This window comes from Vigna radiata, chromosome 2, assembly GCF_000741045.1.
Source record: "Vigna radiata var. radiata cultivar VC1973A chromosome 2, Vradiata_ver6, whole genome shotgun sequence".
Lineage (NCBI taxonomy): Eukaryota > Viridiplantae > Streptophyta > Magnoliopsida > Fabales > Fabaceae > Vigna > Vigna radiata.
This window is the reverse complement of record NC_028352.1, coordinates 3,073,346-3,100,970: the sequence shown is the minus strand read 5'-3', so window position 1 is coordinate 3,100,970 and position 27,625 is coordinate 3,073,346. Positions and strand designations below refer to the sequence as shown.

The 27,625-nt window shown below is 35.0% G+C and overlaps 6 protein-coding genes and 1 pseudogene across 6 annotated transcripts; all 7 read right to left on the bottom strand.

The window, feature by feature from the left end:
* Positions 1-734: 734 nt before the first annotated feature.
* On the bottom strand, positions 735-1,996 carry LOC106755982. The gene has a single exon (XM_014638220.2). It carries the CDS (start codon positions 1,693-1,695, stop codon positions 808-810), a length of 888 nt encoding a protein of 295 aa, XP_014493706.1. The 5' UTR covers positions 1,696-1,996; the 3' UTR covers positions 735-807.
* A 97-nt stretch (positions 1,997-2,093) lies between these two features.
* Positions 2,094-4,640, bottom strand: LOC106778385. The gene has a single exon (XM_022778127.1). It carries the CDS (start codon positions 3,736-3,738, stop codon positions 2,884-2,886), a length of 855 nt encoding a protein of 284 aa, XP_022633848.1. The 5' UTR covers positions 3,739-4,640; the 3' UTR covers positions 2,094-2,883.
* A 3,908-nt stretch (positions 4,641-8,548) lies between these two features.
* LOC106778376 lies at positions 8,549-10,443 on the bottom strand. The gene has a single exon (XM_014666338.2). It carries the CDS (start codon positions 9,457-9,459, stop codon positions 8,713-8,715), a length of 747 nt encoding a protein of 248 aa, XP_014521824.1. The 5' UTR covers positions 9,460-10,443; the 3' UTR covers positions 8,549-8,712.
* Positions 10,444-16,316: 5,873 nt separating this feature from the next.
* Positions 16,317-17,944, bottom strand: LOC106778367. Its single transcript, XM_014666331.2, has one exon. The coding sequence runs from the start codon at positions 17,318-17,320 to the stop codon at positions 16,475-16,477; it is 846 nt and encodes a 281-aa protein (XP_014521817.1). The 5' UTR covers positions 17,321-17,944; the 3' UTR covers positions 16,317-16,474.
* A 700-nt stretch (positions 17,945-18,644) lies between these two features.
* Positions 18,645-19,807, bottom strand: LOC106778356. Its single transcript, XM_014666319.2, has one exon. The coding sequence runs from the start codon at positions 19,605-19,607 to the stop codon at positions 18,708-18,710; it is 900 nt and encodes a 299-aa protein (XP_014521805.1). The 5' UTR covers positions 19,608-19,807; the 3' UTR covers positions 18,645-18,707.
* Positions 19,808-21,110: 1,303 nt separating this feature from the next.
* On the bottom strand, positions 21,111-23,368 carry LOC111241201 (annotated as a pseudogene).
* Positions 23,369-25,251: 1,883 nt separating this feature from the next.
* Positions 25,252-26,812, bottom strand: LOC106755547 (40S ribosomal protein S25). Its single transcript, XM_014637716.2, has 4 exons — positions 26,689-26,812; positions 26,515-26,589; positions 26,194-26,328; positions 25,252-25,637 (listed from the first exon to the last, which is right to left on the bottom strand). The coding sequence occupies exons 1-4, from the start codon at positions 26,689-26,691 to the stop codon at positions 25,524-25,526; spliced, it is 327 nt and encodes a 108-aa protein (XP_014493202.1). The 5' UTR covers positions 26,692-26,812; the 3' UTR covers positions 25,252-25,523.
* Between the last annotated feature and the right edge of the window lie 813 nt (positions 26,813-27,625).

The window sequence follows — 27,625 nt, the reverse complement described above, 5'->3', positions numbered from 1 at the left end:
ATATTAAATTATTCGTTATCTATTGATAGTAGATAAGCCTATGTATTCATTATTATTTGTAAATATTCACATGTGATACATTTTCATTACCATTATTTTTAATATTTGTATTTTATCCTTTATTAGTAGTTTTATTAAATAATTTTGAAATGATAAAGTGCTTAATTTTATTTATGAAATATTTTTGTAGATAAGGAAAGATCCCATCGTATTAGGTTAAAGAATATATGAAGTTCGGTCCAATTCATTCCACACTTCTATTTTATCGTATGAGTGTGAAAATCATTAAATAGAATGCGTCATAATTTAACAATCATGTTTTTAAACTATCTTCTAGAATTTTAGATTTATTTTATCAAAAATTAATTATTTTCATAATTTCAACGTTGTTCACCTTAGTTAATAAATAATCATGGTTTAATTAAACAAAAACTAGTATTTTGGAAAACGATATCAATACTATGCACTCTATTACTATACGATATACGATTTGGTACATTTATCTTAATGTTATTTTTGTCATTCTTCACATACATCTAAAATACCAATTGAGTTGTGGTGAAAATCCAAAAACAACTTTGTTCCTCGTATTAATCGATCGATATGGAACTTTAATGAACCAACCATTACTTAATATTTACATTTAAGTGTTCAATTCCTTGAATGGACGTGTTGTAATGAAATAACATGGCTGTCAAAATGATCATTGCTCAATAATAACATTGCAACAAAAATTCTGAGTAAAATGTTTCAATTTATCTCTCTGTATATATACATTACAAAATTTGGATACTCCAATGATCTTAACTAGTGATTGAGGATGTTAAGAAGGGAAACTCTGGTCTTTATCAAACGCCTAAACAGAAATTCAAAACCTTCTTCAAGATCTTGAACAAGCGACTCTACTTTCTCCAACTGGTTTTGCAGTCTACTCATGTTATCAGATTTACTTGTATGAGAAAACATGCAGGACTGCAATGCTTCATCAAGTTGAGCAAATTCACATTCATCTGCCAACTTTGAGCACCCCACTTTCTTCGTCTGCATTAGCTTGGAAACCAAAATCCAGCTGCTTGACTTTGATTGTGCACTCCCTGAGATCAAATGAAGTAGTGTCTGAAATGCTGATAGAGTGACCACTTCCACGTTCTCCATTAAATTAACCAAAGCTACTGTTTGGTTATCTTTGTTTGCAGGTGACATGCTGCATTTTCTTGGGGTACCCTTCAAATTCGCCAAGGCTTTTGAGATGGCCTTTTTGACCACCTTTCTTGAAGTCAAGAACTTCTTGATCTCTGATCTGAGCTCTACTTCACCCCCCTTTCTCCTTCTCATAATCGATTGAAGTTCTCTCATGCACTCTTTTGTGTGCAGTAGAGAGTCTTTGGCGGTTGTACACACATCTAAGAGCCTTAAGGATCCATTCAGAAGCTCATCCACCCAGTTTTCTTGACTCTCACGGTGAAGTGCTTCTTGAGTGAGGGGAAGCTGGAACAAATTTTCTACACATTCATGTAGATCTTGCAACCCTCCTAGCTTGTGGCTAAGGGTTGAAGAGGAAGAGGAGGTTTCATGGGAAGCCTTTAACCTGTCCAAGTGCTCATTGCATTGCAGGATAAGTGGGTGTGGTCTAGAGGGTAAGCTGTTTGAACGAGCATGGAAATGGGATTTTGAGTTCAACTGTGAGGTTGCCATTTTTTCCTCAGGGGAAGAGAAGCCTAGATGTTGAGAATAGAATTCAGTTTTTTGATCTACCTTCTTGCTAATGCCATCTTCTCAATATATATATAACAGGGTGTTGAGGACACAAGGAATCTCACCTTAAACTAATATCAATAAGTGCTAACAAATCAAGATTTGGATCTAAACATGATCACATAATTGCTAGGAAAGTGTCCCCCACATGGAAACTCTCCAACTAACACTTTGCTCAATTTTTCTCTCTCACTTCGATGATTGAAGTTTTTCATATAGGACCATTTACCATAAAAAACTTGCATTCAATGATGTAAATTGATCTGCACGTGTGGACTACTTGATGTCTTAAACAATGGCTGGAGTACTGCTGAGCATGTCTCTCATGCAGAAACAAGAACTGCATAACTCTAGTTCCGTTTATTAAAATAAAGCTAACATTGTGTGAGAGAAAAGAAGGGATAGAGGTGAAGTGGAGCCTGTGTTTCTGTTACATCTCATTGATTTAATACAAATTTGTCTAATGGTTAGGAACATGAGGTCTGTAAAGTAGGAGAACAAATTGAGTTGAGATTCAACTTCCTTCCACTGCCATGTGCTCAACATATATAATAGACATTTACTGAAGTTGCAAGGAGTCTCACATTAATGAGTGCTAACTAATCAAGATTTGAATCCAAACATAACCTTATTAATGTTAGTGCAATGTCTCCCACAAGGAATCTCCTGACACCTAATTAATATGCTATCATGCAACACACGGTTTGCAACAACTGCTTTGAAAATTAGATTTTTAAAAAATGTATTTCACTGTCACCCCTCGTGTGNATGTGTAGACTTGTTCGATGGCTAAAGGACAGGCTTAGGTCACGCTGGCCATCGGTTGCTGTTACATGTGCATAAATGTATAATAAGCAATAGACTATAACATCTATAAGTGAATTGAATAGAAGAAAAATGTTACTGAGCAGTTGCTTTTCTACTTCTGTGACTATAGAAGTAAAAAAAGTGTTTACTGTTCTATGATTCTTTACTTTCATTCAAAAGATGTAGATGTTGAAGTAACAATAGTATGATCCTCAATCGATATGTATTTAATAAATTATAAACAAATGTGATCACATTCATGTACAATTGTGACACTCATGGGGGAAAATTGAGTGCACAAAAATCAAGTAGATACTATGATTAGTGGTTGAAGATGTTGAGAAGGGAAACTCTGTTTCTGATTAATTTTCTTGAGAGGTGATCAACACCTATTTCGAGATCATGAATGCACAGCTCCAAATTTTCCATATCACTATGAAAATTCTCAATAGATGAAAGCTTGTGACTGACGAGAGACTGCAAGGCTGCATCCACCTTTTGAAATTCATTTGTATTTGATTCTTGAGAGTCACAAACTTCTCTTTTAGGCTTCATCAAATTGGATATTGCTGACCATCTGCTGGGTTTCGAGTGTCCTTTTTGGCCAGAGATAAACATTAACAAATGTTCCAGTGAGCTCAGCGTGATTGTTTCCGCTTCATCTAAGAAGCTAAGCGTACTTGAAGTGTTGTTGTTTTTGTGCTTCAAACTTTTCAGGGTCTTTTGAATTTGCTTCTTCGTCTTCTTCCTCATAACCAAGTATGTCACACATTCAACTGCGAATCCATTTTCACTGCCTTTCTTTCGGCGGATGAATGACTTTAAGTCACTCAAGCTTTCCTTTGATTTCAGAAGGAAATCTTTAGCAGTAGTACAGATATCCAAGAGCCTAAGAGACCCCTCCAGTAAGTCATCAACCCACTTGTCATCGCATTGTCGCACTAAAGCTTGCTGTTCCAATGGCAATTGAAGCAACTTGTCAATGCAGTCATGCAAATCCTGGATTTCACTGAATTTGTGGCTCACTGAAGACGATGATGATGATGAAGTGGACTCAGAACCCCTCAATTTTTGTAAATGCTCCTCAAATTGCGATAAAAAAGGGTGAGCTGCTGAGGGAAAACTGTTACTTCGATGATGCAGAGAAGTTTGTGTTTTCTTTTCAATAGCTACCATTTTTTCCTCTTGAGATACAGATCCTTTAGAAAGTAATTTGCAGAGTTATTGGAAGCCCGATTTCTCGTGGTTGGCTTTTGATTTATATATAGGAAGTGAAGTTATACATTATGGGAGACAAGGAATCATTTTTTTCCCTCAAATGTCACCTAAAGAGTATGCAATTCTATCATATTGATTGGGATATCAGCATCATCACTCATCCCACAAGTTTTTTTTTATTTATAAGGTGGGAATCACATGGCAGATTGCAAAATGGCACATATTGAGAATATAATATAGTAGATGGTGTGTGATGCATGCATTTGTAATGGGAGTTTTTGTCTGGAGCATGAGAGGAGTTATTTAGTAACATAATTGACTTTTGAATGTTATGATTGTCTGCCTAGAACAGGTCAGATTAAGGACAGGAGGAAGAATCTTCATGTTCTGATACTAATATGTTGGTGGCGATGCTTATGCAGTGTTCCAAAATATGCACCATTTTGTATGGTGTTAGTTCCATCTTGTGGGGTTATGTCATAATATAATGTTTTGCCAGAGTAAAAATGTAAACAGAGATTTAAATAATTCATAAAAAGAATGATTGTTCAAGAGCAAGGCTCACCAAGCTTGATTGGGACTGGAGGTACAGCAGCCTGTTATCCCTCCACTGCCAAGAGCCGGAGGTTGTCGCTGTTCTGTGAAACCAGCCTCACGCTGTGCCCTCCTGTCTAGGAACCAGGAAACCTATGCCTTCGCAAAGGTCCCATGGCTCAGCTCTCAGCTTGGAGTGGGCAAGCCAGCAGGTTGCAACCTACAGAGTAGCTTAGCAAGCCATAGCCTTGTTCAATCACCTTGTTGCCCCCACTTAGGTTACAAGCTGACGTTACTCAACTCAGCGGACTGGCATGTTCGTCAGAAGATTTATAAAGACTATTTTTTCTAATATTCTGAACGAGGTGGACTTCCAAATGACAATATCAAGTACGTAGAGTCTTGAGTTGGAAACTGATGGATGCATCGTAATACATTATAACCTTGTAATCGATAAGGATTCGTTGAGTCATTTTAAGGTGATGAGAAAAACATAAAAGTGACATTTTAAAGTGTTGATTCCTCTTTGATCAATACCCTCGTAAGAAAAAGTTCAATTTTGATTATATCTTTTAATGTACTTCTTTATGGATCTCCAATTCGGAACCACCGGATCCAAAGAATGGAAAATTGTTTGTGCACCTTCATCATTTCTTCTTACACCACTTAAGTGTGATAAAGGTAAAATAACACATTTTATTAGCATATAGAAAATAACTTAATATTCTCTAAATACCCCTTTACCTCCTCCATTCTCAAGGTTTTATAAAAATGGTGCAATTAGTTGTAAAAATTATGTAAAGAGATATTTTAAAAAAAAAAAAAAATACTAAGATAGAAATGTTGTGCAAGAAGTTGTGGTGTAGTAACACAATTTTTTATCAATGAAGATAAATTCGTGTATCGACAATTTATGTGTAAGTGATGAAATTATTTGAATCAAACACGACTTCACTTAACATTAATGATATTACTGAAGTCATGGAGCTTGAAATTTAGAGACGACTTCAAGCTAATTGAATGATAATGAAAGTTGTGGTACGCCATCATAAAACATTCAACTCGATAATTTTAAATTGGGCTGCAATTTGGCACCAATAGAGGACTAAAGAACGCTATCCAATGAGGCATTAATTTGCACCCATTGAGCTTGATCATGGTGGAAAATGTCTTTGACTTGTTTGGTAAGTGGTCGACATGACCTTGACCTTGAAGCTATAGGTGGACAACAACAACCTAGGAGCTATATAGTTGGCTGTTCTGGTTAGTTTTTCACATGGAATGAGTGGAACATTAGTAAAAGTATCGACAAGTAATTCATGGAAAAAAGTATCAGAAATGGGCTAAAAAGCATAGGGTATGAGGCAGTTGGGTTGAAGCATGGTCTGTTGCGTTAGAGTGCGGTCGGCAAGGTTAGAGTACAACCGACCAGGTTGGAGCACAATTAGCTGGGTAGGAGTACAGTCAATTGTGTTGGAGCGGTGAATAAAACGCGATGGTCGTGCGAGGAAGTCGATCTTGATTAAAGGAGAACAATATAAATAGTTTAATGTTTTATCTCATGTATTTATTTAGATTTTTTTTATAATATGTAAATTTTGTTGATGTTTCGTGAAGTATAATTTTTATCATAGATTTGATTTGGTTCTTTATGATTTGTATTGTTTTTGTATGTGGAGTTCGAAACCAATGTATTTAATTCTTACCCTTGCTTCTGACCGTCCGACTCGATCGTTTTGTACGTTCCCTCAGATGTTGCCTCAGATGTTGACCAGGGTCCTGCAAAGAGAACACTCTGACGTTCAAGTTAGATAGAAAATCGGGAAGTTGAGTGAATATAGTTCAGAAAAAGTGTCTCTACCTGATCAATGGTTTCCCATCAATGCTTCTCTGCACCATCATCCCTCTGACCTTAAGTCCAACCGACCGGTCACCTTGCAAATGGGTTTTACTTCCTCCGGTCTTTCCGATCGGTCTAACCGGACCCCATACACTACATGTATTATTTTATTTTATCTTTTATTTTTAATAAATTTTTATGTAATGAAAAATGACGAATAAACTTTAAGATATCAGTCAAAATATCAAAGTTTATAATGATATTTTATATGAAATTCAATTATATTAATGTTGGTCGAATATGTATAAAAAAGTAAGCAGAATATTGTGATTAAGATGTAATTAACACATGTAACAATAAGTTTATGGTTGAAATCAAAGACACGTTATTTAATTAAACACAAAAGAAATTATTTCTTTTTTATATTTTTAATCCCAAAATAATATGCAATATATTACTACATCTAAATTTTTTGGCATTACATAAATATATGATGTTGAGAATTTTACATTAATATTGGAACAAATTCCTACAAGTAAGATTTAAAAGAAGAATAATTAGTGTTTCGGGTGTATAGTTGAATATTTTCATAAAATATACCTTCACACTTTTACTCCAACTTAACTTAGGTAATTTTGAATGTTCTTAGTCAAAATTCTTCATTGTTTGCACTTCAAACTGTTCAAGTGTATATGTCAAATCATTTTAATGCTTAAGTTGGTAATAATCTAATTTGGGATTACGATAAAGTTTTAAATTCTCACTAAACGTGATCATTAACCTTTTTACATTTAACTTTTATTTATAGTTTTTAGTGAAACTCTCATGTCCAATCATCGAACATTACCTACTAATCATGTTCGACCGGACGATCCTCACGCTTCTTATCTGGATTCTCTAGGTTTAGACCTATGTGGCTGATCATTCCCTCTTAGTGGTTTTTTTCGCTCAGTCCTATTTCTATAGCCGTCTAGCCATATAGTATAGTTGACAACAATAAAATGCCCATGGAAAATAATGTGAAATTCAACCATCAAATAAGGATATTGAAGATTGTGAAAGTCAATAGCATCTTAATTGAATTATTTATTTTTATTATATTTTGTAATATTATTTTGGTGTTCTTGTTTTAGTTGTTTTTAAATACGGCAATCTATCATGATGTATAATCACTATAATATATATATATATATATATATATATATATATATATATATATAAAGTTATTTAAAATAAGATAAGCATATATATATATGATCGCAAATAAGAACAATATATTTAAAACTCAATAAATCCAACTAACTTTGTTTAATTTATTTTATAATCATTGATCTACACAAAATAAGATATTAAATAGAAACTAATTCAAAAATATTAATATCAAACATATGTCAAAACAGCATAGTATTTTATCTGACTCTATTTATTACGGATTGATAATTTAATAAGTGAATTCAACTCAGTTCAACTTACTTAGATAGAGTTTATAAATGAAGAAGATGAATAATAAGATCCAAGATTGAATAAGATTGAATAAGATTTTTTGTTTCTTATTTTTCTACCATAATTTTTTCATATGATGCTTATATATAATAAATAAATTACAATGTAATGTAAGATATGATCAATATTTTTGGGTTGGGAATAAGTCGAGTTTCATTTTCCTTGGTAACATTAATTTTTCTTTTCTATATATAATTGACAAAATATTTACTCAGCTATAAATAAATAAATTTTACCATAAAAAAGTAAAAGTAAAAAAAATGAGTTAATCTGACTCATTATTATCTAATCGGTCATAAATCCATGAAAAATGGAAGAAGGGAGAGAGGTGAAGTGGAACCTGAGCCTGTGTTTCTGTTGCATCTCATTGATTTAATACAAAACTGTCTAATGGTTAGGAACATGAGGTCTGTAAAGTAAGAGAACAAATTGAGTTGAGATTCAACTTTCATCCAGTGCCATGTGCTCAACATGTATAATGGACATTTACTGAAGATGCAAGGAGTCTCACATTAATGAATGCTAACAAATCAAGATTGGAATCCAAACATAACCTTATTAATGTTAATGCAATGTCTCCCACAGGGAATCTCCTGACACCTAATTAATATGCTATCATCCAACACACGGTTTGCAACGACTGCTTTGAAAATTAGTGTTTTAAAAAATGTATTTCACTGTCACCCCTCGTGTGNATGTGTAGACTTGTTCGATGGCTAAAGGACAGGCTTAGGTCACGCTGGCCATCGGTTGCTGTTACATGTGCATAAATGTATAATAAGCAATAGACTATAACATCTATAAGTGAACTAAATAAAAGAAAAATGTTACTGAGTAGTTGCTTTTCTACTTCTGTGACTATAGAAGTAAAAAAAGTGTTTACCGTTCTATGATTCTTTACTTTCATTAAAAAGATGTAGATGTTGAAGTAACATTAGTTTGATCCTCAATCGATATGTATTTAATACATTATAAACAAATGTAATCACATTCATGTACAATTGTGACACTCGTGGGGGAAAATTGAGTGCACAAAAATCAAGTAGATACTAGGATTAGTGGTTGAAGATGTTGAGAAGGGAAACTCTGTTTCTGATTAATTTTCTTGAGAGGTGATCAACGCCTATTTCGAGATCATATATGCATAGCTCCAAATTTTCCATATCACTGCGAAAATTCTCAATAGATGAAAGCTTGTGACTGAGGAGAGACTGCAAGGCTGCATCCACCTTTTGAAATTCATTTGTGTTTGATTCTTGAGAGTCACAAACTTCTCTTTTAGGCTTCATCAAATTGGATATTGCTGACCATCTGCTGGGTTTTGAGTGTCCTTTTTGGCCAGAGATAAACATTAACAAATGTTCCAGTGAGCTCAGCGTAATTGTTTCCGCTTCATCTAAGAAGCTAAGCGTACTTGAAGTGTTGTTGTTTTTGTGCTTCAAACTTTTCAGGGTCTTTTGAATTTCCTTTGATTTCAGAAGGAAATCTTTAGCAGTAGTACAGATATCCAAGAGCCTGAGAGACCCCTCCAGTAAGTCATCAACCCACTTGCCATCGCATTGTCGCACTAAAGCTTGCTGTTCCAATGGCAATTGAAGCAACTGGTCAATGCAGTCATGCAAATCCTGCATTTCACTGAGTTTGTGGCTCACTGAAGACGATGATGATGGTGAAGTGGACTCAGAACCCCTCAATTTTTGTAAATGCTCCTCAAATTGTGATACAAGAGGGTGAGCTGCTGAGGGAAAACTGGTACTGCGATGATGCAGAGAACTTTGTGTTTTCTTTTCAATAGGTACCATTTTTTCCTCTTGAGAAACAGATACTTTAGAAAGTAATTTGCAGAGAGTTATTGGAAGCCCGATTTCTCGTGGTTGGCTTTTGATTTATATATAGGAAGTGAAGTTATACATTATGGGAGACAAGGAATCATTTTTTTTCCCCAAATGTCACCTAATGAGTATGCAATTCTATCATATTGATTGGGATATCAGCATCATCACTTCAAACGCTTTCCAAGCATCCAACTCATCCCACAAGTTTTTTATTTATAAGTTGGGAATCACATGGCAGATTGCAAAATGGCACATATTGAGAATATAATAGTTGACGGTGTGTGATGGATGCATTTGTAATGGGAGCTTTTGTCTGGAGCATGAGAGGAGTTATTTAGTAACATAATTGACTTTTGAGTGTTATGATTGTCTGCCTAGAACAGGTCAGATTAAGGACAGGAGGAATCTTCATGTTCTGATACTAATATGTTGGTGGCGATGATTATGCAGTGTTCCCAAATATGCACCATTTTCTATGCTGTTAGTTCCATCTTGTGTTATAATATAAAGCAATGTTTTGTCAGAGCAAAAATGTATATGTATAGATTAGAATTATGTTGCCCGGTATTGAAACTCGATCCATATCTTGGCACTCAGTTTGCATTAAAACAGAGAGATTAATAAAAAAAGTGATTGTTCAAGAGCAAGGCTCACCAAGCTCGATTAGGAATGGAGGTGCAGCAGCCTGTTATCCCTCCACTGTCAAGAGCCGGAGGTGGTCGCTGCTCTGTGAAACCAGCCTCACGCTGTTCCCTCCAGTCTAGGAACCAGGAAACCCATGCCTTCGCAAAGGTCCCATGGACCAACTCCTAACTTGGAGTGGGCAAGCCAGCAACATGCAACCTCCAGACCAGCTTAGCAAGCCATAGCCTTATTCAATCACCTTGACGCCCCCACTAAGGTCACAAGCTGACGTTACCCAGCTCGGCAAACTGACATGCTTGTCAGAAGATTTATAAAGACTAATTTGTATAATATTCTGAACAATGTGGGACTTCCAGATGGCAATATGAAGTACGTAGAGTCTTGAGTTGGAAACTGAGGCTTGTTCCTTTCGGTCTATTTTCTCAATGGTATGATATGATACATCGTAATACATTATAACCTTGTAACCCAAAAGGTTTCATTGAGTCATTTTAAGTTGATGAGAAAAACATAAAAGTGGCATTTTAAAGTGTTCATTCCACTTTGATTAATACACTCATCAGAAAATGTTCAATTTTGATTATATCTTTCACTGTGATTCTTTATGGAAGATGAGGCCTTTCGGAACACCTCATTTAGTGAACATTTATTGTGTAAGCGAAAGCCATTCTGCTAAAATATAGATCTGAAAAACAAGGAAAATGATATTTTAACATCAATTTTTGACACAATTTTAACACTGTATACGTGTCAAAATATGGTTGGACAATTTCAAATTGAAAAAACTGATTTTATATGAGTCCCCTCGATCATACAACACCAAATGTATTTCTATCTGCTTAAAACATTTTTATCTTCTTAAACAAAACCAAACATAAGTGTAATTTAAGCCATCAACAAAATTAGAAATGCTAATAAGTTTAAATATTAAATAGCTTTTACTGTATGAGCACAAATAACTTCTAAATGATGTATTTGAAATTACCCTTATGCATATCTTATTTTGTATGGTAAAAAATAAAAGGAATTCTATAATATTATTTATTCCAAAATTAAATTTATTTTTATAATGCATTAAATTAAATAACTCAGCACAAATAAAAAAACAGTCAAATATTAAAAAATGTTAAAAATAGAATTATGCTAATTTAACATAAAGGTTTGATAAATAATATCATCATCAATCCATTGAAATTGGGAGAGGGAAACACAAGAGAGTAAAACCTCGATTTCGTTAGAAGTGAATTTTGAGGAGGAAATTCTTAAATTTTGAGTAGATTTCTTCAAAGAACTTATCTGACGATCTTAAATTCATCAAGAAATTAAATCATTAAACATTACTAACAGATGCATCAGTCATTAAACGAAATAATAGAGTTTGTAAGATATTTTGTCGGTAATTAATATTTATTGAGACTGTCAGTAATTATTTGTCGATGAAACAACTATTATATTCTAATATGTATATTTAATGATTCAAACATGGAAAATGTGATTATTTCAACATCCTATAACATGTCAGAAGAGAAGTTGTCTGAACAACCTTCAAATTCCCCATGGCTTTGAAGATGGTCTCAAGAACACAAGAACTTATTGACCGTTGTGATCCCCACCTCTCATAATTGATTGAAATTCATGCATGCTCTCCTTTGTATATGCTGCAGACAATCTTTTGAAATGAGTTTATAAATTACAATATACCTTGATCAATATAATCATAAACCTTTAAATAAACAATCTACAATTATTATACTTAATTAATGTTAATTCATAAATTAATAATTTGTACATCTTTGGGACTCTTGAATTCCAAAACCACATGCGGAAGAGTATTGATGTTCATGGGGAAGAGGTTTTGGACTAAGGGAAAATGAGTGAAATATTCAACACATTCATGCAGATGTTGCAACTCTTGTAGTCTATTAGTGTTAATTGAGGGTAAAGAAGAGGTCTCCATTTTTCTACAAATTAAGAGAACAAATTGATGAAGTTCTAACGAATCAAGATTTGAAACAAAACATAACCTCATTAATGTTACTGCAATGTCTCCCATAAGAAATCTCCTGATACTAATAATATATTCGTCAGTTATGGGAGGCGATGCATTAAAACAGAAAAAAAAAAAAAGGTGATAGTTCAAGAGCAAGAGCTCACCAAGCTTGATTAGGAATGGAGGTGCAGCAGCCTGTTATCCCTCCACTGTAAAGAGCTGGAGGTGGTCGCTGTTCTGTGAAACCAGCCTCACGCTGTGCCCTCCTATCTAGGAACCAGGAAATCCATGCCTTCGCAAAGGTCCCATGGCTCAACTCCTAACTTGGAGTGGGCAGGCCAGCAAGTTGCAGCCTCCAGACCAGCTTAGCTGGCCATAGCCTTGTTCAATCACCTTGTTACCCCCACTCGGGTTACAAGCTGACGTTACCCAGCTCGGCGAACTGACATGTTTCTCAGAAGATTTATAAAGACTAGTCTCTCTAATATTCTTAACAACATGGGACTTCNAAATGGCAATATGAAGTTCGTAGAGTCTTGAGTTGGAAACTGAGGCTTCTTCCTTCCCGTCTATTTCCTCCATGCTATGATATGATACATCCTAATACGTCTAGATTTGAGTCTTTAGATTGTTGAAAACTAAGATTTTGAAGTAGGAATTGATGCACAAACACTAAAGAATGGGATTAGGAATGTGTAGAACCAGTTAGGCAAGTTTGATTCATCATATAGATCAAGTTAGGAGTGGTAGAAATCCACCAAAAGGCCTAAAACGAAATGAGAGTGGGTGAGTTCTGCAAAATCTACAGAATCCACGCCTGGGCACCCCTGAGGGGGGCTGGGCGCCCTTCAACGCGCTGTTTCACCTTAATTATGGCGCCCGGGCGCCTTTGAAGGGGGTTGGGCGTCCTTTTCTGCTGTTGTTTTTGTTTTTGATAGTGTGTGGGGTTCGGATGTCCGTTTTGGACGTTCTTTAGGTTGTTCTGGGGGGTTTTTAACCCTTCGGGAGCCATTGGTTAGGGTCTCCAAGCTATTTGAATAAGTTAAATATTGGTAATTAAAGATTATAAAGAAATTTGTGTTAATAAGTGATGTTTCTGTGAAAATATGTAATGTCTGAGTATGTATGAGTTATTTTTATGACATAAATAAAGGAATGATTGTGCAACATGATTAAAGGTATGATGTATTGCGTTGTGAATTATAGTTTGAAAGCACATATGTACAAAGTATGTGAATTATGTAAGTGTAACAAAGTGATGGTTGGTGTAAGTGTAACAAGTATGGTTACTGGACGTAATTTCATGATCCTCAAGGAAGGTTGCATGGTGGTGCCCTGTAGTTTGTTGTGATTGACCGTATGAATGGCCGGAGTGTCCTTATGGGGTTTATCCTGACATTCTAATGACCATCCATGCTCAATTAAAGAGTGATGAGTCATGTGGTGAGAATAGCAGAAGGTCCTAGTCTTGGGTGTTTCCATTTATGAGCCAAGATGAGTTTGGATGGACTTACACTTGTGTGTGGTAAGGGTGAAACTCGTTGGCAATGACTTTGCAAAGCAGTAGAGGCCACCATAAGTGCACAAATCCCTGGAACTCGACATTTCATACTAGTCCGGATGGTCAAATCACGTGGTTGGTCATTGGTATCAACAAAATGCATTTGATCATAGTCTGTATGGTGTTATGGTCCTTACATGCTTGAAATACTTGATTGATAACATGCTTTTTATACCTAGCTTACCCTTGCAATCGTGTGTTTTGTATGTGTGTGACTTTCCCCTTGCGATGATCATCCAAATCCTTGGATGTGAGCAGAAGCTGATGATAATGTGCCTTTGGAGCAAGCGTTGGAGATTGAAGAAGACCCAGCTCCGAGTTCTTAGAACTTCTACTAGTTCTTAATTTAGATAACTCTTTAATTTGAAAGGACTTCTAGCCTTATTTTATCATGACCTGTATTTTGTAGGCCTCCTTAAATCTTTAGCTGGTCATGTATTTTGGAGAATTATTAAACTTGTATCAAATTTTAAATTTCCAGCCAAATTTAGATGACTGTATGCATCTAATATTGGTATTTCACTCTCTCAACTGCTTTTACATACTATAATAACTGAATCCTATTATATTGTATGTCCATATAATATTTGGCATCTCATGAACACAAATAACTTGTATTTGAAATTTCCCCTGCATATCTTATTTTGTATGGTAAAATAAAAGGAATTCTATAATATTATTTATTTCAAAATTAAATTTATTTTAATAATGCATTAAATTAAATAACTCAGCACAAATGAAAAACACAGTCAAATATTAATGAATGTTAAAAATAGAATTATGCTAATTTAACATAAAGGTTTGATAAATAATATCATCATCAATCCTGAAATTGGAAGAGAGGAACACAAGAGAGTAAAACATCGATTCATTAGAAGTGAAATTGGAAGAGGAAATTCCTAAATTTTGGATAGATTTTTTCAAGAAACTTACCGGCGATCTTAAATTCATCAAGAAATTAAACCATTAATACATTACTAACTGATGTATCCGTAATTAAATAAAATAGTAGAATTTGTAAAATATTTCGTCAATAATTAATATTTAGACAGATTTAAGAGAGTATATAATTATTTGTCAATAAAATGTGTTTTTTATTTCAGTGAGTCTAGTTATTTTCCTTGAAACAACTATTATATTCTAATATGTTTATTTAATGATTCAAACATGGAAAACGTGACTATTTCAACATCCTATAACATGTTAGAAGAGAAGTTGTCCGAACAACCTTCAAATTCCCCATGGCTTTGAAGATGGTCTCAAGAACACAACAACTTATTAACCTTCAGTTGTGATCCCCACCTCTCATAATTGATTGAAATTCATGCATGCTCTCCTTTGTATATGCTGCAGACAATCTTTTGAAATAAGTTTATAAATTACAGTATACCTTGATCAATACTCTTCTAGTCTATTGATGGAACCCCTTAAGTTGGGGTAAGAAAAAAAAGGTGATAGTTCAAGAGCAAGGCTCACCAAGCTTGATTAGGACTGAAGGTGCAGCAGCCTGTTATCCCTCCACTGTCAAGAGCCGGAGGTTGTCGCTGCTCTGTGAAACCAGCCTCACGCTGTGCCCTCATATCTAGTAACCAGGAAATCCAAGCCTTCGCAAAGATCCCATGGCTCAACTCCTAACTTGGAGTGGGCAAGCCAGCAAGTTGCAGGCTCCAGACCAGCTTAGCTAGCCATAGCCTTGTTCAACCACCTTATTGCCCCCACTCAGGTCACAAGCTGACGTTATCCAGCTCGGCGAACTGACATGTTTCTCAGAAGATTTATAAAGACTAGTTTCTCTAATATTCTTAACAACATGGGACTTCTAAATGGCAATATGAAGTTCGTAGAGTCTTGAGTTGGAAACTGAGGCTTCTTCCTTCCCGTCTATTTCCTCCATGCTATGATATGATACATCCTAATACGTTATAACCTTGTAACCCAATAGGTTTCATTGAGTCATTTTAGGGTCATGAGAAAAACATAAAACTGGCATTTTAAAGTGTTCATTCCACTTTAATTCCACACTGATGAGAGTGCTTTCACTCAAATGTCACCAAATGAGTGTGCCGTTAATTATATATATAAGTTTCATTTGAATCACAGGGACAATTTTTTTGATAAAATAGCATTTTTGCAGGTTTCTGATGTTGATATATCTACAACTGAATGAGGGAATTGGGAACTCTGCAAATGATATTTTAATAATTTAAACTGATATCCTACCTGTCTATCTCAAAAATGATGGTTATGTTTTGCTGTGTCCCCAATTTCATATATACTAATTAATGAACATTAATATACAAGCACGTTGTATTTGATTATAAAACTATATTGTTTTTCGTTATCCTTAGAAAATAAAACATGAAAGCATGTGCAGACATTAGGTTTTGATTTAAACATCAACCTGATGGCAGTTGTATGACCACCAGCTAATATATGCCTTCAGCACATGATTTGCATAAGTTTAAAATTGCTTATGCTGCTTCTCCAACTTTAGTTTTGGTTTTCCCAGAGAGAATAAATAAAACTTGATTAACAAATGCTGCTTCTTCCTTCTTTTTACTCTAGAAGTCAAAAAAGTATGTTAACTGTTTTATTGGTGGAGGTGTGATGTTGAGGGTAAAAAAAGGAACTTAACAAAAGAAATAGATGCTGGAGTAACAATAGTTTGATCCTTAAATAATATGTATTCAGTAAAATTATAAACAGATTAGATCACATTCATGTACAGTTTTGTGTGACGCTCATGGAGAAAAATTGAGTGCACAAAAATCATATAGATACTATGATTAGTGGTTGAAGATGTTGAGAAGGGAAACTCTGTTTCTGATTAATTTTCTTGAGAGGTGATCAACTCCTATCTCCAGATCTTGGATGCACAGCTCCAAATTTTCCATATGACTTTGAAAATTCTCAATGGATGAAGGTTTGTGACTGATGAAAGACTTCAAAGCTGCATCCACCTTTTCAAATTCATTTATGGTTGATTCCTGAGAATCACAAATAACTCTTTTAGGCCGCACCAACTTGGAGATTGCTGACCATCTGCTATGTTCTTTTGGAGCAGAGATAAAAAGTAACAAACTTTCTAATGAGCTCATGGTGATTGCTTCTGCTTCATCTAGGAAGTTGAGCATGGGTGAAGTGTTGTTGTCCTTGTGCTTCAAATTTTGCAGGGTCTTTTGAATTTGCTTCTTGATCTTCTTCCTCAGAGCTAAGTATTTTACACTTTCAACCGCGAATCTTGTTTCATTGCCTTTCTTTCTTCTCATGACTGACACTAAGTCGCACATGCTTTCCTTTGATTGCTGAAGACAATCTTTAGCTGCAGCACAGATATCTAAGAGCCTAAGAGACCCTTCTAGTAGATCATCACCCCATTTTCCATTGCACTCCTGTGCTAAAACTTGCTGTTTAGTCGTCAATTGAAGCAACTTATCGGTGTAATCTTGCAAATCCAGCATCTCGTTAAGTTTGTGGCTCACTGAAGATGATGACAATGAAGAAGTGGCTTCAGAAGCCCTCAATCTTCTTAAATGCTCCTCAAATTGTGATACAAAAGGGTGAGCTGCAGAGGGCAAGCTGTTGCTGCGAAGATGTAGAGAGTTTTGTGTTCTCTTTTCAATGACTGCCATTTTTTCTTCTTAGAAGGTGATGTGTAGAGTTTGCTTCAAAGCCTGACTTGTTATGGTAGGCATTTGTATTATATATAGCAAATGAAGAAACAGAATAAGGGAGACAAGAGGATTTTTTTTTTCCTCCAATGTCACCTGATGAGTATGCAATTATATCATCATGATTTGGATCTCAGCATCTTAACCATAAAGCATCATGCTTCCAACTCATCCCTCAATTTTTTACTTGTGAGTTGGGAATCACATGGATTCTTGCAAAGTGGCATATCTTGACAATACACTAGTTCATGCTGTGTGATGCATGCATCGTAATGTGAGCTTCTGTCTGGAGGAAGAGAAGAGTTGTTTCCTAACATAATTGATTTTAAGTCTATGAAATTGTCTACCTACAACAGGACAGATTCACGACAAGAGAAAACTTCATCTTCTGATATAGTAATATGTTGGCTACTTCTTGGTGGCAATGTTTATTGTCCCCAGCTCAATACCTCTGTTAATTAATCTTCTTCTGCTTCCATTTTGTATGTTGTAAGTTACATGTTTAATTGACATGTGAACAACAATAAGTGGAGGTTAGTGGTAATTTCTTATGCTTCAAAACATTAATATTTGTTTGCAGAATATTCTTTTTTTTCCAAGTGGAAGTTATTAGTTATTTCTTAATGCATTTTCTTGTGATCTTGTGACCAGAAAATTAAATGCAAGGACAGCTCAGAAATCATGTACTCGCTTTGTTGTCATTTTTACCATTTTGTTTGTAATTGGAAAGCTCAAACCTTCTTCCTTAGGTTTGTGCCCTTACATAAATGAGCCCTAATTAGATTACAGACTAAGTACTAATGAAAATTATCCTTTTTTAATCTAAAATTCTAGATATGAAGAGTGAATTGTTGGAAACACGTTCCTTGCGAAGCATTAAGATCTATATTTGGTGTAACAACATGGAGTATTTGGTTGTAGGGGAATGATTTTGTAAGGGCAAGAGAAACAGTGACTTCTTCTGGCACTCTGCTATGAGAGCTTGATATTTCAGTGCTTTGAGAAATTTTAACTGTTAGCACTTTGTTGAAGGGATTGTTATTAGCAAAGTCTATGATACGATGTCATTTAGCAATGTGACTCACAGTAGAAAATGATGCAGGAAAAATTTAAAATACACTTGCTGATAACCATATACACTTCAGAGGCTAGATTTATAGCCATAACGAAAAAGCTTTCCAATTTGATACGGAAAATGCATCAAATTGAAAAAATTATGCAGAAAGAGTTACTGAGGAAATAAACAACATATGAAAACAAAAAAAAAAAAGGTATGGAAAGATTATCATCTAAATTAGGAGCCAATTTCATTGACATAATCACAAAACATTGGCACGGATTTGTACAGCTAGTGATTGAGGATGTTGAGAAGAGAAACTCTAATTTTGATACAACGTTTAAAAAGAGTTTCAAGTCCTTCCACGAAGTCTTGAATGACTGACTCTAAATCTTGTAAATGGTTCTGCAAATTATTGACACTGTCAGACTTTCTTGTCATGTGAAACACAAACGATTGCAATGCAGCATCCACGTTGGAGAATTCATTCTGCTCTGATTCTTGTGTAGAAGTGACCTTTTTGTTGTGCATGAGTTTGGAAACCAAAGACCATTTACTTGGTTTGGCTTGTGCTGATCCAGAGATGAAGTTCATCAGTGACTCCAATATGGAAAGAGTGATTACTTCTACATCTTTGAACAAGTTAGCCAAGGTTGTGGTTCGGTGATCCTTGTTGCTTGGAGAAAATTTTGCTTTCTTCACAGTTGCCTGCAAATTCTCCAATGCTTTGAGGATTGCCTTCTTTACTACCTTCCTAGAAGCCAAGAATTTCCTGACCTCAGCTGCCACCTCCATTTCACCTCCCCTTTTTCTTCTCATAATTGATTGAAGTTCTCGTGCACATTCTTTTGTGTGAAGCAAAGCATCCTTTGCAGCAGTACTTACATCTAGGAGCCTTAAAGATCCATCCAAAAGCTCTTCAACCCACTTTTCTTGACGCTCTTGGACTAGGACTTCCTGAGTATGAGGCAGCAGAACCAGCTTTTCAATACAATCATGCAATGTCTGCAGACCAGTTAGCTTTTGTCTGAACAATGATGATGAAGGGGAAGTTGAATCTGAAGCTGAAGCCTCTAAACTTCCCAAGTGTTGATTGCATTGTAGAATAAGAGGGTGTGGTCTACAGGGCAAGCTCTTTGAGCGAGATTGGTGATGAGAATGAGATTTTGGGCTAAAAGGGATGGCTGCCATTTTCTCAGACTTTGGATTGACTCTATACAATTGAGTCTTTGGATATACCTTCCTTCCACTGAGATTAGCTCAATATATATTGGGAGTTCAGGAGACAGAGGGAATCAAATATTAACAAAAATCCATAGGGGCTAACTGATTCAGATTCAGATTTATCGAAGATCTCAGTAATGTTAATGCAGTGTCTCTTGCATAGGAACAATACAACTCATGACTTGTTTTTTTTCACAGCACACGCTTGTAGTAATCCATATTGGTGTTATCAATGCATCAAACTCACGAGTGGCATTGTCTAATGGCTAGGCCTTTCTTCATTGCAAGAAATGAAGGTAGGTATAATATTATCTTTTGCAAATAGAATAACCTTAGTAGCAACTGAATAGCAACTGCTCGGAACACGGGAAACTGATAATAAAGAATCATACTAATATAAGGAACTGACAAATGACAACTAATTGGCTTTTCCCTCATTACAGGAAGACAAAAATCACGTTCTTCATTGAATTTCAGCACCTGAAAGAAAGAAACATGTGCAGACACTTAATTTTGACTATTGTTTACTCTTCAACCTATTTGCACCAGTAAGCTTGACAGCGAACTATATATGGATTCAATTTCAAACTGGTTTTGAATCCCATGTGGGTTTAATAATTGATATGGAGGGGTTGCTGATTAATTATTATTATTATATTAGCTGCACTGCCTCGTCTTTCCATACATTTTTATTGCTTAGGTGAGGAATAAATCTTCATTTAGAGATTGGAATGGAAAGAAAGCGATTGATTGAACATCCACAAGTACTGGGTTTGAAATGGGTTATGCAATTTATAATGGCATTAAAGAAAAAATAAAAGTACTATTCTAGAGGGCTCCTCTCCATTCTACTATAGTCGTTCAACATGGCATATCAGTCATTGGCTTGTTCAGGGATTACAATGAAAAAAAGGTTTATCTTTCCTTAAAATATGAAAGGTTGAGTACGCGACAACTGAGGATAAGAAAAATTTACAACCATTATAACTTAATACATTCTAGTACAATTAAAATACGAAAAACAATCAATTTCACTTTGAACCTTGCTCTAAGTTTCATTTTTCACTTTCTTCTGTCCATTGAATAGCAATTCAGACCTACGTAAGAATTTCCAAAGAAAGAAACTTCGTAAGGGGAACTGTGGCTGTCACTTTTTTCAATCCTTCAATCAAGCAAACAAAATTCACACATGGACAAAGAATTTGCGAAGAAAGAAAGAAAGAAAGCAAGAGAAGAAGGAAATTTCTATACATATAAAGAAAGAAAGAAAGAAAGGATGTAGTTTCATCATTTGATTATTGTATTTAGTAAAAGGACAAGTTTTAAATACATCTGTGTACAACAATAGGTCAAAAAATGAACTTGGTGTTCGCATACAACATTTAGATTGTTTTTTCTCCAACTAGTGGCTGAAGAAGTTGAGAAGGGATACTCTTGTTTTAATGAGTTTCCTTGAAAGGTGTTCAACGCCTACTTCTATATCCTCAATGCATGTCTCCAAATTCTCAATAGACAAAGGCTTGTTATTAAGGATTGATTGCAAAGTTGTGTCCATCTTTACAAATTCATTTGTGTCTTATTGAGAGTCACAGTTTATTCATCAGGCTGCATCAGCTTAGATATTATTGACCATCTTTTCTGCTTTGATTGACCCTTAGAGTCAGAGACAAACAGCAACAAGGACTCTAAGGACTTCATGGTGACTGCTTCTGCTTCTTTTAAGATGCCAAGGATAGGCAAAGTCTCATTATCCATTAACTCGCTGTTCATTCCTTTCAGTGTAGCACCCTTTCTTCGAATAACTGAATAAACCATGTCATGCTTTCCTTTGATTGCAAGAGGCAATCTTGGGCTGTACTACAGATATCAAGGAGTGTCAGTGACCCTTCTAACAGAACATAACACACTTTTCACTGCATTCTCGTGCAAAGGCTTGTCTGATACTGGGCAACTGGAACAGCTTATCGGCATAGTCATGCAAATCCTGCAAACCATGTAGTTTTTGGCTTATTGAAGATGATGACAGACAAGTGCTGGTGGCTTCGGAGTCTTTCATTCTCTGCAAGTGATCCTGGAATTGTGATAAAAGTGGGTGAGGTGAAGAGGGCAAACTGTTGCACCGAATGTGCAGAGACTTCTTTGAGTTTGTTTCCATTTACTCTTGTTAGAGAAGATAATAGAGGGATACAGAAGTAGGAGATGATATGCACAACTTGTTCTGAAGTCTGAGTCTTGGTGTTTTACATCAGCTCCATATATAACAAAAGAATTGAGGGAGACAAGTAGAATATTTCTGTTCCTAGATGTCACCACAGGAGCTAGCAATTATATCATCCTGGTTTGAATCTAATATCTATGATTATATAGTTTACTCTTTGTATTTTACTTGAGCATCACATGGTTGTTTGAAAATGGTATCTTTTGCAGGTTGCTGATAAGAAAATTCTAAATTTTCGGAGTAGCATTGTAATGGAAGCTTTTGTCAGGAAGTGGAGAAAGTGGTTCTATTCCTAAACAGCATCGTGGCAACAAAACGTGTCTGTTGAACTAACGACAACACGAATTTTCAACTTTGATTAAGAAACAAGAACATCAACATTAGACTTTATTTTTTGTTTTCTAGATGGAGGTGATATATTGTTGGTCAAGTCTCATGCACTGTCGTAGATCAGAAAACATATGACATATTTTGTTGAGTTGCTTCCCTCTTATTTATGGATCAATTGCCGACTTTCCTTTGCATTTACATGATTGCAGTTTGAAGAGATTGGTGAACAAAGGATACAATTAGCAACAAAAAAGAAGCATCCAGAAGTTGTAGGCTTGGAGCCTAGCTGCATATTGAATTCAATAATAGAAAAGTAAAAACCAATTGGTGTATGTTACAGAAAAATAAAGAGCACATGAAAGAAACTCGTATTCCTCTACAATACCCACCAATGTGGACTTAGCATCATAATTGAGTTTTCTGTCGGTAGGAGGAGGGGATGTTTCTATTTGTAATAACAATTATTCTCAACTTGCCTGCTAACAAAAATGAGTCAAGGTTGAAAGAAATCTTTTCCTATTTTCAATCATCAGGTGTAATTGGTTAGACATACCTAGATGGCCATGTTCATGCATCATTTTCATTTTTAATCAAAGTTGATCAATAAACGTTGTGAATCAAGAAGAAAAGTTGATCAAATAATTGAGTGTGCTCAAATTCAAGGAATGCAACATCCTGTCAACGAGGGAAATAGACAAAAATTATAGTTTGATCTTATTCTATCAGTGCTACAAAGTCCTACTAAACAATAAGATAAAATCTCGTCTAAACTAACTCTGTTCAGTCTGGGTAATTAAATAAAAAATATTATCTAGTAATTCATGCACAAGTTCTTTCTTCTTTCTACTTAAAAGAAAAAAATGACTGTTCAAGAGCAAGGCTCACCAAGCTTGATTAGGAATGGAGATGCAGCAGCCTGTTATCCCTCCACTGTCAAGAGCCGGAGGTGGTCGCTGCTCTGTGAAACCAGCCTCACGCTGTGCCCTCCTGTCTAGGAAGCAGGAAACCTTTGCCTTCGCAAAGATCCCATGTCTCAACTCCTGACTTGGAGTGGGCAAGCCAGCAAGATGCAGCCTCCAGACCAGCTTAGCAAGCCATAGCCTTGTTCAATCACCTTGATGCCCCCACTAAGGTTACAAGCTGACGTTACCCAGCTCGGCGAACTGATGTGTTTGTCAGAAGATTTATAAAGACTAATTTGTATACTATTCTGAGCAATGTGGGACTTCCAGATGGCGAGTCTTGAGTTGGAAACTGAGACTTGTTCCTTTCCGCGTCTATTTTCTCCATGGTATGATATGATACAGCGTAATACATTATAACCTTGTAACACAAAAGGTTTCATTGAGTCATTTTAAGTTGATGAGAAAAACATGAAAGTGGCATTTTGAAGTGTTGATTGCACTTCGATTAATACCATCAGAAAAACTCCAATTTTGATTATATCTTTTAATTTACTTCTTTATGGATCTCCAATCGGTCCAAAGAATGGAAAATTGTTTGTGATAAAGTTTTAAAAAAAATGCCCTCTTATTAAAATAGAAAAGTAAGCTAAATTTCTCTATTGAAATGTACTGTGGAAGATGAGGCCTTTCGGAACACCTCATGGATAGGTTTTATTCTTCTTGAACATTTATTGTGTAAGCAAATGCCATTCTGCCAAAATATAGATCTGAAAAACAAACACCTACAGACATTTTGGGAGTCATAAAGTAAATTTTAAGGGAGAAGGAAAAGTAGATTATGAAAAGTCATGCAATCTTGTGTAAGCTGAGAGCTTGGCCCAATGATTTGCTACAGGAACCATTCACCTCAGGCGGCAATGATATGAAGCAGAATGAATGAGAGTGCTTTCACTCAAATGTCACCAAATGAATGTGCAGTTAATTATATATATCAGTTTCATTTGAATCACAGGGACAATTTTTTTGATAAAATAGCATCTTTGCAGGTTTCTGATGCTGCTATCTACAACTGAATGAGGGTATTGGGAACTCTGCAAATGATATATTATTTAATTATTTAAACTCATATCCTACCTGTCTATCTCAAAAATGATGGTTATGTTTTGCTGTGTCCCCGATTTCATATATACTAATTAATGAACATTAATATACATGCATATACGTAGCTAAGGATACCTTGCCCAGCTACAATGAAATAGCAACCATCCATGTGCACCTTTTGTTATTCCTATCGTATTCATAGTGATCTGGTTCATATGAATGTGGAATCAATAGAATTTACCATTCGAGTTTTTTTATTCTCTGAGCACCAATTAATTACCAAACACTTTTCTTCTCACTTTCTGTATAAGAAAAACAGTTACCATATTTACAAAATTTAAATTCCTCCGGGTTGATAGATATATAAAGCTATTCAACAACGGTCAATTATATGACAGATTATCCTAAAAGGGAAATGAGTAAACATAAGGAGTGGTGAGGACGTAATTCACCACACTATGAAAAATAATGCAGATATACCCATAAACATAAGAAAAAAGCAGTAAAATTATACAAGAGCAATTATGGTTTTAATTGAATGCACAGGTTCCAATTTCAAGAAATTTTGTATACTGGTTCCAGTCTTGCTTCCTTATTTTGCAAGCATCTGTTAAGATCCTCCAACATATACATGGGATCATGTACACTGAAATATTACCAAATAATTTCTTATTGTAGCAAAATTTCAGTTCTGACGTGACAGTGTATTATCAGTTGAACGTTTGAACTAAGTCTACAACGTGGTTGGAGAGTATATGCTTGGAGACGTGAAGATTTGAATTAGACCGCCACCTTCTTCTATTATAAAAGAAAGCATTAATGGTTAACCATAATAAATACGTTTTAGTGTAACTTCCACGATTGATGAGTCAAATTATTTAGACATTAATGCCTCAAACTGCTCAACACCCTAACTCTTTTGCCATACTTGTTTCCAAACGAGACGATATATCCCTAATGAACTAGTAATGGTTTAAAATTACTTGACATAAAACGCAAAAAATGTAGATCAAGTTCTCAGATTTTGATTTTAACAGTTAAAACTGAACTCTAGTAGTAATCCAACCCAGCCAAAACACATCATTAAATATACGACATTTTCTAATTGGTTTTGCTTTCAAAAGAATCTCCGGCAGATTAACAAATCAAGTAAACAAAACACAACATGTAAAAAAAGAGCCAAAATATTTTTAAAAGATCAAAACATGGAAGGAAACCAAAAATACAATCTCAGCCTGGATTCAGCAACAATGAGATGCGTCTTAAACTTCAAGAGAACATACTTCACTATTCCTAAGAATACTCCATGACCTAGGAACAATTCCACATTTAGGTGTTTGTTGCCCTGGTGTAAATTTGCTGACTGGCATGGGCAGACACCATCCTGATTGAACCTCTAGCCATCAGTTCTCTTATAGCCTTCCTTGCAAGTGATCCATTAATCTGTAAAGTGCAGGAAAAATGATTATATATTATTCAATATACCATGCTTATTTATTCATGACAGTCATTGAGCATATACAACTATAGGTATAAGTGTTACTCACAGAAGGGAGACAGGTTTAACTTAAAAGTCAAAAGTAGAGCATAGAAATGACATTATCAAGTGGAATGGTTAGACTGACGAACTTAGGAGAAAAAGTATGAAGTTGATAATCAATTATTGAACAATAAACAGTTCAAGATATCATAACGCAAAAGCCGGTGGATATAAGTCATTAATGTGAGAGAATATGGCATCTTCATTTTCTCCAAAGCAATTTAGTCAGTTACCAAATGCACTTTAAAGGTTCTTTCATGATACTGGACAAAAAACAACTACTAACACATAAAAAAGAAAAACAGAAATGCTTTGTCTTGGGTAGCCCACGTTGATTTATAGACCAGTACACGTATCAAAGCAACACTAAAAGATGCGAACTCTCCTAGAAATTAACGTATCTACAAAACCACACAACTAACAAAATTACATTAACAGAGCAAGAGAAGAAAAACATACCCTCAAACGATCAGAGAGAATAGAAGGAGTTATGAGCTTGTATTTGGGCGCTTCTGAGAGGAGTTTGTCATAGGTGCCCTGGTCAAACAGCACCATGTTATTCACCTTCTCCTTTTGCTTTCCCTTGCTCCACTTCTGTTGAACACAAGTTCAATCAAAACATCACATCATACATACCTTGTATTGTATTAATCATACACACACAAAAAAAGAGAGTTCTGGAAGATGATGAAATAAAGGTAATGGCGCTGACCCAGGAATACCAAATGGACCAGAACATAATTATATTAAGAAAGAATGGAACTTTGACGAGAAACGAACCTTCTTCTTCTGCTTGCCACCGCCAGATTTGGCGGGCTTGGAGGAAGGTGGAGGAGCCTTATCCTTCTTTGGTGCCTGCAAGAAATAACCAACAAAGTCAATCACAATTCACGTGGATTTGGAAAAGAAGTAAGAACATTTTCAAAGAGATTTTGCAGAGAGAAAAAAACGCACCATGATATTAGATGCAACTTGTTGGAGGTAACAGAGAAGAAGGTTTTCACTCTTTCTCTGGGCAGAGGCGGAAGCACAAACCTGAAAACCTGAAAACCCTAGGCACTTTATAAGAGACACGTGATATCTAATTTAACCTGGACTTGCGGCCCGATAGGCCCAATAGGCCCAACTGTAATCCCAAAAATGTGTTTTTGGTAGATAGATTCAATATTTGATTTGTCACACCCGAAGTAAGAAAACTTGATTAATTATCAGATACTGCAGAGTTTGATATATAATAGTATAATAATATAAATTACAGTGACTTTTTCTTTCTTTCTTTTATCATTTCTCTAAATATTTTTGCTTAAAAAAACATTATAACACTTCTTATATATTGAGTTGACTATATTTCATTATTTAAAAATTTTGCATAATGTATTTCTATGTGTTGTTGTAAGCGTTAAAAAATAGAAAACTATGCAGAGTTTTGTATGCTGTATATTGGCTGAAAAATCAGTGTATTAAAACATCATGTCATGATTACTTTAATAATTAAAATATAATTTATGACCTTAATCAAAGTACCTGAACAGATAAAATGAAAAAATAATTTATATGTGTAGTTTAAAAATGGAGTTTGTCAATATTTAAAAAAATTAATAAATATTTAATAATCTTTTTAAAACCGATTTATAATATATAAATAGTAAAAAATTGTAAATCTTATTTATTAGAAAAATTTGTAAATTAAACTTCATTTTTTTTTATTATTGTAATGTCTAATATCTTTCTCATTGTAATCTTTAACATCTTTGTCCTTCCGTACAATCTTACTCGTACTTTTATATAACAATTTATTACTAAGTGAAAGGATGAATAAATTTCCAATAAAATCCTAACTCATAATTAGATGAATGAAAATATGAAGAGCTTAAAAGATACTAGAAATTTG